Source organism: Callorhinchus milii, unplaced genomic scaffold, assembly GCF_018977255.1.
Source record: "Callorhinchus milii isolate IMCB2004 unplaced genomic scaffold, IMCB_Cmil_1.0 Scaffold2, whole genome shotgun sequence".
NCBI classification, from domain to species: Eukaryota; Metazoa; Chordata; class Chondrichthyes; order Chimaeriformes; family Callorhinchidae; genus Callorhinchus; species Callorhinchus milii.
The window spans coordinates 107202313-107219239 of record NW_024704743.1 but is presented as its reverse complement, the minus strand read 5'-3'; the positions used below and the strand labels follow the sequence as shown (position 1 = coordinate 107219239).

General features: G+C 38.8%; 1 protein-coding gene across 6 annotated transcripts in view; it reads left to right on the top strand.

Annotated features, from left to right (window-relative positions):
- tox (thymocyte selection-associated high mobility group box) overlaps window positions 1-15493 on the top strand; it is a 137140-nt gene extending 121647 nt beyond the window's left edge. For 5 of the 6 annotated variants that reach the window (XM_042331878.1, XM_007896717.2, XM_007896716.2 and 2 more), the window contains 4 exons: window positions 4860-4940; window positions 6014-6421; window positions 12659-12807; window positions 14381-15493. In XM_042331878.1, coding sequence (XP_042187812.1) covers window positions 4860-4940; window positions 6014-6421; window positions 12659-12807; window positions 14381-14417 — 675 coding nt within the window. In that variant the 3' untranslated portion in view covers window positions 14418-15493. The remainder of the gene's footprint in view (window positions 1-4859; window positions 4941-6013; window positions 6422-12658; window positions 12808-14380) is intronic. The other variant, XM_007896713.2, reaches the window with a different exon arrangement.
- The last annotated feature ends 1434 nt before the right edge of the window (window positions 15494-16927 follow it).

The following is a 16927-nucleotide window of genomic DNA, read 5'->3' as shown; positions in this document are numbered from 1 at the left end:
CTGCGTGACATTGCTGTGCTGTTCTCCTCAATTAGGACAATAACTCCCGAGTTGTGATGCTATGGAGTTGTCCTCAATTAGAACAATGGAAACCATGTAGGTGGTCTTCGGAGGGAAAACAGTGACTTTCCCTTACGAGAAGGCCCTTTCAGCTAGAACGGAGAAATGTAGCTAAACTGAGAAAAAGATAAAATACCATGATCTCTTCTTCCCCCCATGAAGATTCAGCCTCTTCTTTCTCCATTTATGCACTTGGCTACAGGCTGTATTATTGAATTTAGCTTTCAAGCCCCCAACCACTTGTTAAAGACAGGCCATCTGTGCGCTAGATGTGATCAATACAGGAAAGCTTTTAGATTTGAACCAATGCAGAAGAAAATGGTGTCGGCATTTCTTCCTCAGGGCTAGAAATGGCACAGTAGGGGATTTTCCCCTTTACAAGCTCACTCAACAGTGGAGAATGGGATCTGCTCATACAGCAAACTGGATAAATTTATTAATAATAAGAATAATCCGTACATTTGGTACAGCGCTTTTCATGTCGGGCGGAAGTGCTTATATACTGTAAATTGGAGTGAATGTTTTTTTACCACCGGAATAATAATATAATAATAATCCTTGCATTTGATTTTCCGCCCTAACACATTGTTGAGACATCTCAATGCACTTCACAGAATATACTGTAAAGTGTATTTTGTAGGCGAAACGTGACAACCAATTACGCACAGCAGTATCCCGTCCTGCAAACAGTAAAATTTCCTCGTACTTGATTAATCTATGCTCATCTGTTGAGAAACGTTTGGGGGGAGGGGGGAAAGATTGTGCCCTGCAGGAAAATCTAAATATGCTGGATTTTTGAAGTGATCAAATACAAAACCTCCTCAATATACTTTAGGACTTGTCTAAACCACATCATAAGATCCAGGGTATTAGTCGGACGAGAATAAAGGAGGAGAGTTATGCATCAGGAATCGTTACATATGGGCATGTGAAACTTGAATATAATATTCAACTACATTTTTTAAAGAAAACACATATTCTGGAAAGGCAGGGAGGTTTTCTGAGGTAATGATTTTAATGATTATGTACAGTTTGGGGATTTAAACAAATTCCTGGTTTGACCATGAAGTATATATAACACACAACAGGGACTATGAATGAAAAGGCTGGAAAAGGCCATAATAGGATCGTAAGTCAATGATAAGAAAAATGCTACATGTCACGATGTTTAATTCCCTACAAGGGGATTCTGTGGTCCTTTGGTTTACTGCATAAATAGGAAAAAGCATACTAGGCCCTATTTCATCTGTTTCTGTCTGCTGTTGTAATATAGCCACTGGCTGCACCAAGATTGCTTTTGTTTCTGAAATTGGTATTTATTACTCTTAGCACTTTGCCTGCAGCACATGCAGACTACAAAAATGTGACTTGAGGCTGTAAATCTGACCAAGCTGCTATTCTACCCACTTGCATTATTTTTGCTGCCCAATTCATCATGAATTTAAGTCACAGTATAATTCCTTCCTTTTGTTTGATTCAAAGAAAAATATGTTTTCAAAAATTCTTTAGTAAAAATGTTGATCTATTTTAAAGAACTCTGGGCCTTTTTTCGAGGCAGGCTCTTTGAAACAAATCATTCTCACGTATATAAGCCTTCACATTAAAATATGATTTACCTAACACAGAATACTACCATCTACTTATTTGAAAAATCTCCTATTCTAAGCAGTCAGGGAATCTTACTGAAATGTATAGCCCTTCTATCATTCTATAAGGCCTTGTTATACAATGCAACAACAACAATTTACATTTATATAGAAGACATCTCAAAGCTCATCACACAGTTCAGGTCATTTTTGAAAGTGGAGAGGGAGGGACTGCGGGATGACGTTTCACAGAATGGGGGCAAAAGAGTTAAAAGCTCACCTACCAGAAGGGACGTCACATTAGGCAGGGGACGTGAAGATGGGCCAATGTTTGGGAAGTGGAGTGAGCAGCCTGTATAGTAAGGTCACAGGGTTCACAGAAGTTAGGTGGGGTAAAGACGGATTTGAAAGTGAGGACGAAGATCTTGAATGTCAATCCATGGGAGGATGGGGAGCTGGCGGAGCCAAGCCAGGATGGGGCTGATGGCTTGTGTGCTTGATGCAGGCAAATTCTGGTTGGAATCTTAGCTCTTTTTCCCCCCCTTGTGTTAGCAGCAGATCTTCAGTTGTCTCTTACATATGAAAAAAAGTTTTTGGTAGCATAGCAGTATCTTATATGCGACCTTTGGGTTTTTAGGGAGGAAGTTTCTTTGAAGCTTATTGAGTTCAAGTGTATTTTGTCAGTAGTCTGCAAGGCTTTTGTGTCACTATTTCATCGACACCATATATTAGTGCAATCTGCCGATGCCTGCCATGGTTGGACAAACAATGCAATACAACCATCCTAAGTGAAGCCACTTCACAGGGATTCAGCCTTGGTATTGTTACACGTACAAGTTAATACAGAATGGCTTTTGCATCTGCAGAAGGTTCGATTCCCAGATCATCTGATGGATAATGTTGTTCTTGAAAGACGTTAGGAGCAATTGATAGGGGTGGTGGTGGCAACCCAGCTAATTGCAATACATCAACTTATAGAGGCTTACAGCTCCATGTGGAAACTATTTTGTTTGTTATTTCTATGATCAAAGCTTCAGTCAGCATTTTCATCAGATCTTCATATGCAGATGAGTGACTCTCTTTGAACTCACTGAGAATCCATATTACTACTGTTTCTTATTATCTGCTTTGCTGGGCTGGCAACTGGGAGACACCCTGTGGTGACCTAGAATCATAGAATTCTACAGGACAGAAACAGATCACTTGACCCATTGACTCTGTCCTGGAAATTTCTTCAACACAAATAATCTGCAATCTAAATGAATTTCACTCTTCCCACTTCCTGCCTCCCCATATACTTTGATAACCCTCTTGGTTCCTGGTGCATGAAAAATACCCGAAGTTCTTCAAATTGTTGAACCTGAAACTGGATCTGAGCAAAATAATGTTCCCATAATCTTACATTGCTTTCCCATAATTTTGCATTGCTTTCACTTGGTACTGTTATTTGCCGGTCTTTATTGAGCGCAAGGGGTGGTAAAGTGTATGGGTTAGTGGTAGAAGAACCTTCTTGTTTCACAGGGTATTTCTCAAGCTCAATCCTTCCTTTTGCCTAAGGTTTTTTCTCAGTTTCATCTGCCGGAGGAAACCACATGCCCAAGTTTGATCTGTCACCTCACATTTTTTCCATGGAGAGGAAGTAATGATGTGCACAGGGCACTAACCTCCTAAGCAGCTACTGCAAAGGAACTCTGTCAGTCTGGATAATTGTTAATTTCCTCCGAGACCAAGACTTTATGTAAACAGAGGTTAGCAGTTTGGGTTGTGCAGTGTATCTTCTTGTGTGACTCCCTGGCAGGTAAGACTCATCAGGGAAACTCTATTCATTGGTGGTCACTTCTGGAGGGTTTATCTTGAGGTCATGTGTAAGATGGTAATCTGCACAGCATCCTTTTATTACCCTTATTGTCTTGACTTTGTAGCTCAGGACTTTGACATTTCAGTACTCCAAGCTCATCTGAAGATTCAAGTCTCCAAATAATTTTTCCGTCAACTCTTAAAGTATTGTAGTATACCTAGTATACTTGTATATTGAGGTTAAACAAATGAGAAAAATGTTAGATTGCCTACTGAAGAGAGTATCCCCCCATATCTTATAACAGTACAAATACTGTATAATAATCTACATTTGTTGCCAGTCTCCAGTCCATTCTGGTTCAGAACTGGCATGAGTTGGAGCTAATTTTGCAGATTTATTGTGTTATATTTCAATACTTTTGATGTTATCTGCAACTCAATGCTGCTTTGTCCAGGCAGAGATTTGAGGGTATGGCCCATAATGAGTCCTCATAATCAGCAGAGAAGGGAAAGATCACATGACCACTCAGGTTGCACTTTTCTCTTTATGGGAAGTTTATGAGCGGTTGTACTTTTATTCAAAGAATGAGAAAAGCTATACTTACTGCAGATACTCTAACATGATTTGAAATGTTTTGGCATTGCAACAATTCCGGCTGCAACTCTGTTGCTTTGTTAGTTTGTTGCGCAGATCCTTGAACAGCAACCTTTGCTTCAAAAGAAAAAAAATCTCTTTAGTACATTTTCCCTGGCCTGTTCCCTCTCGAATACTTCACAGAGAAGGTTTCAAGTTCCAGTGTGTGTCACATTAAGACAATTCATCTTATTTTTGATTATGTCAGCAGTACTGTATCTACGAGCAGAAAAACGTGTTGGTACAAAACTGTGCTGAATGAGAAAATAAGGCGTGCTATGGTCTCTAGAGCTAAACATTGGAAAATAGTTCCATCCCATATATAAATACTGTGTTATATTTTATATAGGTGCTTTGCTGTTGAATGCCCACAGTTCAGCAAATACAAATTTACCTACTAAAGAATCAATGCAACATTTTTTTGATAACAGAATGAATGAGCGCAATGCTATTAGTGGAAGGAATAACATTTCAGGTAGAGGGTCTTTGCAACAGTTGGCTTCTGTCAGATTATGCAGCTGTTGATAACATTGGATACCAGTGGAATACGAGTACTTTGAAGTGCATTCTATTTAACAGTTTCTGGAACAGGGAAGACTCAAGAGGAAAGAGTCTGACATAAATTGACTGGTTAGAGTTTCAAAGGCTTCAATAAAAATGATTGTTTAGCTCATCTAATTTGACACTATTAAGGTTACTGCTTGAAAGATCACTTTAGTGAATTTGTGCTGCAGTCAGTTAATTCAGTCATCTGCTAACAATCCTTTTTTACTGTCCTGCAGGTGTACAAAAAGAAAACTGAAGCTGCCAAAAAGGAGTATCTCAAGCAGTTAGCAGCATATAGAGCCAGCCTGGTTTCCAAGGTAATGCCCCGTGTCCTCAATGCATGCAACACCACTCTATTTAAAATTCCTCTTTCCTCCCTCCCATCCACCCCCACCCCTACCCCCAAACCCACCCCCACACCTCGGACGACCTGCTTTGCTTTTGTATCTCTTCAGGCCACAATAACTGTTCTTCAGAGTTCTAAAACCATTGCCTTTTGCGTTACTTGACTTAATTAATTGTCTTGTCATTCTGGTTGATGAAGTGCTGTTTGCTATTCACTGCTCAGTTCATTGAAAGTACCAAGATAGCATTCTTTTGGTGTACAATCTAAAAGTCAAAAGCAGACCCAGCTTTCTGAGACTTGTATGCCTGAACCAATTTTGGATTTACAGCTGAATTATGATTGTGTACTCTGGTCTGATGGGTCTTATTAATCATTTAAGGTACAACCTTTGCAGTAAATAATGGGATTACAGCAATTGGGTGTCTGTTACATTCAGTTTATGATTTTACCCTCCTCCAATGTTAGATGGTCTAACCAGTAAAGTATCTGGATTGCATAAGTGGTTTTACTTCATTACATGGTTGCAGATGAAAATCCTACCTTTGAAAAATATTTTTGAAAAAATCTCTAGAGTGATTTATAATTTATTTGTACCAATTCCTAAGATAACTTCTGATCTTATTGCCACTGACATTGTGTGCATATTAGGGCATACAGGTTCTTGATATCTAGATTCATTTTGGTTTGGTCATATCAGAAGTTTTAAAGTGCAGCATAATTATTATAAGGTTGTCTCTTACATATTAAGATAATTGTCAGATGTTAAACAAAGATTCCGTCTACCTGTCCAGCTGAAAGTTAAAGATCCCATGGAATGAAAAGGGAAAGGAAAATTGGCTCCTGTGTTCGCTACAAACACAGTCACTACATTTTACAGTCAAATTTTACCTGATCAAGGAAGAAAATGTTTAGAAAGCAAATATGATTTACATCTCTTTATTGTACGTTAGTCACATATGTTATCCTGCATGATGGGCGCTATATAAGTGCAAGTTGTTGTTATATTGTGATTTCCTTGAACATCTCGATGCTCTTTCCTTACAGAGCTATAATGACCCTGCTGATACAAAGAACCCCCAGGCTCCTCAGATAATGAATTCAAAGCAGTCAGTGTTTCCTGGTCCACCACAGGCCCCCTCTTCAATGTACCTTGGCTCGGGTGCCTATCATCAACAGCCTGGTATGAACCCTCACATATCTGCCATGCACCCCAACCTGTCTAGGAGCATTGCTCCCAAACCCAGTGGTCAGATGCCTGTGACTGTTTCTATAGCAAATATGGCTGTCTCTCCGCCTCCACCTCTTCAGATCAGCCCTCCTCTGCACCAGCAGCTTTCCATGCAACAGCACCAGCTTCACCAGCAGCAGACCTCTGCTATGTCTCAGCAAATAGGAAATCACCAGCTACCCATGCAGGTTCAGGCTCCTCTGCACTCGCCAACAATGCAGCAGGTCAGTATAACATTGCACTTTTCAGCAGCAGCAGCACCTCCGAGTAATTGGCTCACTCAATTACATTCACGTTTGAATCTGTATGATTTTGTGCAATAGAAAACCAGGAGTTGGTTGGTTAAAACATTGGAATTCCTGAGTCCTCTGATGTATTCACAGTGTTAGCGGTAGAATCACAGGTCATTTGATGTGCAGGGAACTTTGCATTCTTATTGTCTGGTGAGTTGGATGTGAGATGAATCATCGATATAAAGAAAAGTTGAAAATGTTGTCAATCTAAAAGAGAAAATGGTTGAAATGCAAAGCAGTTCAATTAGCAACTGAAAGAGAAAGATAGGTGACCTTTTTGGATGTGACCCTTCAGCTCAAGTATATCAGTTATTTTTCTCTTTCAGATACTGTCACCCTGCTTTGTTTCTTCCATTTGTTGTTTTAATGTCAAATCAATGTATATCAGGGTGACCAGATAGCTCAAACAATTTACATCTTAGGATTCAATGGTAAAATAGCTACCAAGCTCTGAGGAACATAAGAATTTAGGAAAAACAAGGCCATTTGTTGCTGTGCCACAGACAATTTCAATAACAACAACAAATAAATTACATTTGTATAGCGCCTTTCACGTCAGTAGGACGTCCCAAGGTGCTGCACAATCAGTGTTTCGGACCTGAACTGGGGGTCGGGATCAGGGAGGGTGGAGGGCAGGAGGGGGAGGAGGGTGGCCGAAGGCATGGTCAAAGAGGAGTCTTGAGACGGGTCTTGAAGGAGGCAAGGGAGGGGGTGAGGTGGAGGGATTGCAAGATGGAGTTCTAGAGGGAGGGGACAGAGTGGCTGAAAGCTTGCTTCATTGTATATTCCATACTATCCTAATAATTACAAATTACCACCTCTTTTAATTCCAGTTCATTTCTTTCACTATATCTTTTAATATCTCTACTTTCCAATTATCACTCATCTTCTATTTAATCAATCAATTGATCCTGTATTTATGGTAGAAGTTTCTTGCTTTGGTTGGCTAGTTCTCCTTGGTTTGTAAATACAACTAGACGCTCCATCCATTGAAGAAATGCATTATGTTTGTTCAGTTAGTTAGGGTTGCAGACAAGCATGGGTAACACTGGCAGTGGCCATGGAGAGATGAGCCTAGTAAAATCACTTTCAAGTGAAGGGAATTCAATGGGAATAAATAGCATTCATGGGGAGTAAATGCACATAGTACACAGAATCAGTACACTTGATCACTGCTATTGTGCATGCCTCGCTCCACCACTACTAGGCTTTCAGTTCTGTCACTTGCCTTTCTTTGCATGTGGCCTTCCCTCTGTGAAAGTTTCTCATTCTATGGAGCTCTCCCACCCAACCCCGTGAGTAATCATTACAGCGTTATTCTTGGCAATAGCAGTTTTTATTAATTAGAATTATATCTGAAAGAAAGATAATGTGCTTTATACCGTGGAGTCCTGTAGCTCAGTGGTTAGAGCACTCGCTTTGCAAGCGAGAGACCTGAGTTCAATTCCAGGCAGGGCGAAACCTTGGGCAAGTTTCCTTACTCCACACGCCTAATAATAATCCCTCCAAAAACAAAACAATAATAAATTGGTCATTTTCAATCTACGACTGTTTGTGGGACACTGCTGTGCGCAATTGGCTGCTGCGTTCGCCCACAAATATACAGTCAATTCACTTTACAGTATATTCTGTGAAGTGCTTTGGAACGTCTAGAAGACGTGAAAAGTGCTATATCAAATGCAAGGATTATTATTATTAATAATATTGATTGTCAGACACGTAGAAAAGTCCTAACAAGTGCTTATATCATTATACAAAATATCCAGTTTGTAGTGTTTACTGGAGGGTGCTCATATATTTTGTCTTCATTAAGTAACTAATTCATGAATTACATGTGCAAAGCATTTTTGGACAAGCTGATCAAATACGTAAGATTTTAAACTGAGTAAAGAAACTAAAATAGCAAGGGCAAGAGTATACTTCCAGATATACCAAACCTCCTTGTTATTCCATGCACTACAAGGGAAAGAAGCCCAAAAAATGAAATCATTAATATCTGTCGACTTGCTATATAACCTTGTGGAAAAATCTTTGTATGATATCACAAAGACAGATTTTCAATTTTCTCATGTAATAAACAGATGTGTGTGGATTTGGATGTAATTTCAAGGTTGTAAAAAAACAAAATCACATTGAGATTGATGAATAAATCAACCACGAGGACAAAAAAAGCCCTGATGCCTGATGAAAACACCTCTTCAGATAGGCAGGAAATGAAATTAGTTCACAGTAAAGTGCAGAGATGAAGATCAGTGTTCTGTTTTGCTGCAGACTTCATAAGACTTAGCACAGCAGCAGAGCAAATTGCTAGGACTCAAAAATCTAATTACAGAGCAAATGTCCCCTCTGACAACAAATTAATCTCTATCGGGTCCTCCTTTTGATTTCAGTCCAGCACATGAAAACGAAATTTTAAATTCTAGGCATGGATGCCACCAATCACAGAAAAACAGCTGGTAATTGTTGCTGGAGGATCAAACTGTAAAATGTCCACTATTGTGTAATTAGACTTCTTTGCATTAATTTTTAAGCTCAATTTATCTTTCATCATAGTTCATGAATGACTGATAGAGAACAGTCACTGCTGTTTAATTGGCCCAGGATTCTACTTCAACTCTCTCAGTCCAAAAAGCAAACATAACCCGTCTAGGTTTCATTTGCAATCTTATCCTTATAGAGGAGGAATTAGGTGGTGAAATGTGACCAAATCCAAATGTATGGTTTTAGTTTTCAAGTTTTGAAGTCAAAACATAAGAATTTAGGAAAAAGAAGGTAATTTAGTCCTGCTCTGTCACAGACAATTTCATTGTATATTCCATTCTATCCTAACAAATTTTAATTGCTCATATTTATGATAAATATGATCAATTAATGTTACAGCTTGTATTTATTTGCCCAAACCTTTACTAAAATGATACCCTCTGAAAAGTAAACTGTTCATTGAACTAAGTTAATATGAAAACCAGCAAGATTTTAGATTTACAACAATTTAGATCAAACAGATGAGAAAAATGCAAATTTCACATAAATATGCTGGACATTTTTTTCTCTGAGCTAGCATAATGCGTGTTTTTTTATTTTAAAAATGCTATTTCAAGTTTATTGCTTTTATTTCTGAATTCCTAAGGTTTTTTTGTACAAGACATTGAATGGCATTTTTATTTACACGCTGCTGTTCTTCTTTTTCAGGAACTGTTGTGTTTTTTGATGTGTTTCTTGCCTGTGAACTTAGAACAAAAGCTGTGTTTGGCTGAATTTTGGTTAGTTGAGACTCATGGAGATAAAAGAGGAGCAGATGGTGCCTTTGTGTGTGAATGAAGGAGAGGAGTTTAGAGAACAATATATGAATAGGTAGAGTTAAATCAAATACCCAGCCACCTGCTGCCTGCTCTTTCAGCCAGATCCAAATGCATGTCTCAGAGATTAACTACAACTGCATTTATATATATCAAGATTAAAATAATAATGACAGCAACAAAAACAATAAGCACTCTCCCTCATCCCTTCTCTTAAACTTAGCTCAACCACAATCCTTGTTTATTGACCTACATGTACTTTACGTAGCAAGTGGGCAATCCTCAAAACCACATAGCTCTCAATAAAATCATTAGATTTTTTATTAATACCAGCAGATGAATATAATTGGAAGATTAACATTTTAAGGTAATTAATGGGACTCCTCTTGTGAACATCTTTATTTACTTCACAGATTATCAAAAATCGCACCAGAAATATTTTTTTATATGCAGGGGATTTTAGATTCCAGCAATCGTTGGTTAACATGCATAGTTAGGTGTGGATACCCTTAAGCGTGGGTTTCTGCATGTTTCAGACACCCGGCTGGCCAATAAAAATAACATTGCATACTCCCACCCCCTCGATACCCATGCCTCCCTTACCTGATTGATATGGGTTCCGAGCAGCCTACTCCCAGATCTCTTTTGCTGCCACCACACCACGTCCAAACCCGAGAAAATTCCCAAAAGTGGGCCATGGTGACTCCCGAATGGAATCACCGAGCTTCCTTTAGCCAATCTCCCCCCAGTGAACTGTCTGAAATCGGGAAACCCTTGTGCGTGCAATCCCGGATGCTAACCAGTAGTGGGTTACTCCCAGTGATGGCTTTACTTGCGTTTGCCCCACATGGCCACCTTGTAAGACCACCTTCCAACATAAACAAGAGTTTTCTCTGTGGAAACACCTGTATGCCACACAGACTAGACAGCTGAGACTTTGCGCCTCGTGAGATATGAGCTCGGAGCTGAAACCTCATGATTGTGTGACGTACAGAGATTTCCGTGGAGCGATCGCTGTTTATGTCAGAGACGCTGCTGCCTCACCTCACAAGATCGATCCAGGTGGAGCACTCGATGTCTGGCGAACATTGAAAGTGTCAGTGTTGGTAAAGGAGGCTAACTCCAAGAGGCATAGGTTATTTTAAAGGGAATCAGATAGCTGCTTGAGATGGAATAATATTAAAAGGCTTATTGTTTGAGATGTCCTCCCGACTTGAAAGCGCTATATAAATGTAAATTGTACTGTATTGTATTTGCACCAATCCTGATATAACTATAATCAGCAGAAACTAATTATTTTTTTAAATAGAAGAGGACTCTTGCTAATATATTTTCCATTGATTGGAAAAAGGTAGCTTTCATATAAAGTCTTTTCAATCAGTAGATAATTGACAGTTCTTTGGAACGCAATCCCTGCGCCATCCAACTCACTCTCTCCCTCCCCTTATTCAAGGCCTGTTTATAGATGTACCTTTTTGACTTTCAATTATCTTTCCACTCCCACCCACTTCGGCTCATACCGCCAGCCAGCAGTGTCAAGCACTTTGAGACAACTTCCCAACATGATGGCACTATATAAATGTAAATTGTATATTGTAGGTGCCTGGCGAATCTCATTCTGTACTGTATATGTATTGGAGTATATTTATACAGAGTTCTATAGCAGCATGGACACTTTATAAAGGCATAATCCTCACTCACATCGCTCCACGGATTGTGTCAGCACTAGTCTTCCGAAGTACATTATAATGATGGCATGAAAGATTAGGGATGTTGGAATGGCTCAGTGGCAATATCAAGGTACTATTTTTGCGCCTCATCATAGGCCAATGTTAAAACCCGCTTACCAGTTTTTATTTGGCTACATTGTAAGAATTACACTCAGCTCATCTGTTCCCTTTCCCCCCACCACATCAGTTGACCAAAGTCACAAGGCATTGATGACGTCAACTGAAACAAATGTATTGTGGTGAATTGAACAGTAAGAGGATTACAAAATGGAGATATTTTCTCGCTATTAAATTGTGTTGTCCTTAATCTTAGAACACTGCTAGCAAACTGTTGTCATGCATTATGTCTGTCAGAGATCAATACAGAGTAACAAGCTGACCGCCTGTGTAATACAGTTGCTACGTGCACTGTCAAAAGTCAGAGCTTAGCAAATGGAATAGTATTGACTCTAATCAGTTTGGGCTATAAGGCAGTGCATGAATTGTACTGAAAACAACCACTGTAAATTTGCATTTATTGGCTTTCAGAACAAAATGGAATTTCTAGCCATTCACCACTAAAAAGTGAATGACTTTCGAATTCTATTTAACATTTTCCTACTAACTCTGGACACAGGAATGGTACAGAATAGAATATAAATAAAACCAGCATGTTTTTCTTACCAATGATATTTAATGGTCCTAAAGATAATTTCATGGAGAAACGAGTTCCAAAGCAATTGAGACTTCTCTAAGGACAACATTCATTCAGAGATCCACATGTTTTTCTGTATTTGAAAGTATTTTCTGAAGTTAAGAATATATATACTGTATTTCTTTGAACTAGCAATGATATGAGTGGTCAATGCATCTTTTATTTTTAAATAGACGAGGCCTTTTGTAACAGCGTTGCATTTGTGGTTGATTGAAAAGATGCTGCCTTCCCTGTTAAGTTCTTTCAATCGGTAGAAGATTCACTGGCAGTGAGGGTGGCTTTGCATGTCTATCGAAGCACTCTTTCACAGAGCTGCCCCCAAAGTCATTTTCATCCAGAAAAGTTGTGGAAGAAAAGAATTGAAGTGAAGTTGCATTTTATTTCATTTCTTGTTGTTATTATCGCGCAATTGACAGGCCTGAAAATACTTATTTGTTTTCTCCTCCAGAGCTTCAACTTACAGTCCGAGTTTCAAAACATAATCAACTCAACATCGACCGCCGCACCTGTTGCTACGCCGGCAATGGACTGTGTTCGTTCAGGATGCCGGAACCCTCCGCCCCAGAGCGTTGACTGGAACGACTACTGCAATAATGGGTGAGTTATCAAGAGTTGCACATAAGAAAGGAAGAAGGTTGAAAGATTTAAATTGTGTCTATTTATCCCCCCATGATTAGACTCCCCATTATCTACTGGCATATTGTGCATTCATAAGCAACATGAAATTAGGTGGACTGTTAGTACTTTATATTCACGTATGTCAAATTTAGGCGCAGTGGTAATGATTGGCGTTTGTGACTGCAGTCTCATTTTTTGCAGTTAATTTGCATTTATTTCACTCCTCCGTACCCTATCTTGCTCTAAACTGTCACCCACCCAAAACTGCCAACAAGAATCAACCTTTCCCCACCTACCAGCGCAGACACACAACGGCTGCCTTTATCCCTAACTGATAATTGTCCTGATCTCTTCCCTCCCAGCATGGCTTTCCTTCAGATACCACATGCGTCTCCTCCTCCTGAATTGGAAATTGCTCCCACCCCCCCCTCCCCCAACCACTACCTCCTCCTCTCTGACCACAATTAAGTTTCCCATCCCACCCTGTCATTACATTGTGTCATCACTAACTTTACAGGCCTCCCATGGAATTAATGAGACAATACAGAGGAAGGCAGTAGTACATCTAGTCGGTTAATGATCCACTGTTGGTCTTATATTACACGGCAAATAATGGACATCAGGGAGTCATTGCATGCTAGTAATTGAAGCTGTGGCACTTCAGAATTGTTATCATTGTTTAGTGTCTCTTTTTTTAATAATAATTATTATTGAGTTCCTGGGGGTGAGAGGGAGAGAGTTGTTTATAAACCTGTTATTTTCTCACTCTTGTAGTAGTTTTGACAGATATCAACAGGCAGGATATTTTTGACAGATATCCATAGCTGGAATTTCATGCAATTTTCACGTGATGCCGTCCACACTGTAATGTAATCAATAGAAGTATTGAACTGGCAATCTGCAATCATTACTGGGAAATAACCCAATCATTATGCATCATAGTGATTTAAAAACAAGTTAACAATGTGCAATCATGCAGAAACCACTGGACTTTTTTGCGGGTAATAAATCTGGTTGATTTATTGTACACGGTGCTGGCAATTGATTTGGATAAATACAAAAAAAATGTTTTGTCTGCTCACCAACTAGACTTTAATAAAATAATCCTTGCATTTGATACAGTGCTTTATCATGTCTTCGAGACGTTTCATAACAAGGGCAAAATGCAACCTATGATACTATCTCCAGTGCAAATTATTGACCAATATTCAGCAGTGAAACCCCACACAGCTGACGATAACTATTGACTAATACTGACTCCAGTTTTGGTTTATGTAATAATTAGTACTGGTGATATTATCACACGCCACATTGCCCTCACACCATTATCTTGTCCTGGCCAACTGTGTCCAAATCGCTGGATCTCCCTCCATCTCACTCCCACTCTATTTTTATCTCTTTGACCGTGCCTCTCCTCCGCCTGACTTGTTCGACATCTACAACATCCTTGTGAAGCATGTGAGACATTATTCTATGTGAAGGCACTATATCTACACAAATTGTTGTTTTCTCTTTTTTCTTGCACAAATCAATGATTGTCTTTTCTCAACAGTAGCTTGCAGAGGGATAAATCACTGTACCTCACCTGAGGGAGTGACTTCAGCGTTCCTATGATGACTGCAGGGAAGTCTTCAAACATGGATTGCATCAAGGCAGTTCTGTGTCCTTTTAGAGAACAAGTCGCTAAGCACTTAGATCTTTAAGCTTGCACTTAAGCTTGTGGGATTGCCCAAGTTACAAGACATCATCTTGCTTCTTTCCATCGAAGATTGTTAACGGACAAACGTCCTGCTTCGTTTCTGAAGGAAACTTGGATCATTTTGCTTACTGTTGGTTTTGCTGTGGAGTGCTGCTGTAGTGAACTGCCTTAGCAATTTTATGTCAATCTAGGAATACAATCCTAGGCTTTCCATCAGTTGTTTGATAGTTAACCAGTTAAAAAAAATTGACTGATGGATATAGCACTCATAGCAAGTTTGTAAATAGGGTCTGTGTTGCACTCTCTTAGAGTATAAAATGATAAAGGGTTTCCTAGCTAAAACATAACTTTACACTGGCTCTGTCCAGTTGAATTATATCATTCAAGTGGGACCAGATTGGCAAGATTAGTATTTTTTGCTTAATTTCTAAGAAAATGGTTTCATAGTTCTATATTTGCAAAATTGCTTCCAACAATTTTATTAAGCAACTCCAAATTGTCTCACTGAATAGCATGAACAGTTTTTAAGTGTTAAAAAAGCAAAACACATTTATTTTGTACTACATAGATGTTTTTGTATCCTCTATGGTGTAATGGTTAGTAATTATGTCGCTCTATACTTTTGTGTAAAAAAACAAAAAAAAATCCTGCCAAATGCTTTTCTGGTGTTCATTAGATGCAGCAACTGATTGGAGACAGCTAAGTTATAACCTTTACATATGGCTATATATAATTGTTTCTCCATACTGTATGTCTATATTTAATCTTTTTTTAATGGAAACTGTTGCGCCTATTTATGAAATAATAAATAGAGGTGTTTGTAAGTAATTTTGTAAGCATTGAAGAATATTTCGGGTGCCATCTAACTTTGCTGGCATCAACCAGTCCAAATTTGTGTGATTATGCTTACTATTTTGATTTAGTTTCTTCAGTAATAATAAAAAGAAAGCCAAATCTGGGTTTCTTCTTTGCATAAAAAAACACCAAGGATTTTCTAGTAATTATTTACACATCACTCTTATGCACATATATATCCTCATTCTTCAATTTATTTCTTAAAAAAAATACTTTCTCCATAAATTGGTAGCACTGTGCAATTAGGCTTTCAATCTTAGCAACTTCAATCAGGTACATTTCTCACACCAACACCTTGGAGGAGAAATGTACTGTTGCGTAATTCTAAATGTCTAAGGGGTGATATGTCACATAATCCTATACATGGCAAAGGGTAATAGTTATTCTTACTGTTATCTTTCAGGCCTCTATTTTATGCTTACCTGCTGCCTGTGAGAGGCAGCCCGGGAAGAGAAATCTTGTGTGAAACATTTCCCTGCAGTGACATAAAATTCCTCTCCAGTCACATCACATGTGGGCAATTCTGTCCATTGCTCACTGTCTCCTAAGAGTGATGAATTCCATTCCTCATTCATGTTATCACTGGAGGGGAATTTTATGACATCAACACAAGGGAATGTTCTGTATAAAAGGTCTGTGCCTCAATGCCTTTGATCAGACATTTTGGCCAAGAGAGGACGGGGAGATACCAGTCAGTCCACAGATGCCTAATTTTACAATGTTTATTTAGGATTAAATTGCAGCTTTAAGTGATTGCAGTTGAAACAAAATTTCTTTCTTCATATGATTACCAAGAAGCTTCACTGATGCCAATTGAATTCCAATGTAATATTCAATTTTCCTGGAGAATGTATTGATGATACACACAGTTTTTAGTGGTTAGTCAATACAATTTATATCTTCCCCCTGGACACCTTTAATATTCTGAGCAGAATGCAATGTTATGTCATGATATAGGTTCCAGCTGGTCTTGTTGAAGTTGATTGGGTGAATTCAATGATTTCAGACCTTTGGAGAAGGCACCATTAATAAACTCTGCAAATTTCACCCACAAAGTATACAGACAATTCACTTTACAGTATATTCTGTGAAGCACTTTGAGATGTCTTGAAGACGTGATAAGACACTATATCAAATACAAGGATGTTATTATTATTTTGTTTCAATAGTTTACCTTTGGCAACAAAATCCTGATTTTATGATGATCCTTGCCTTATCATGTTGAAACTTCTCAAAGCATTCCACAGAAAATGGTTAATGTAGGACTGTGTAGTCGAATGCAGGCAGTTTGTCCACAGCAATGTCCTGCAAACAGCCCTAATGTGGACATACCATTTTTTTCCTTCTGGGAGATTGTTGACCAAGCAATGAAATCCCTTCTCTTTTCGAACAGTGTTATGGGATCGTAAGCATCCATCTGAACAAGCAGAAAACACTACGAGTTAATGTCTCATCCAAAGGATATTATCTCTGACAATGTAGCTGTCCAACTTCTGAGCTCAAAGTCCCAATGTGGGGCTTAAACCCACAATCTTCTGACTCAGA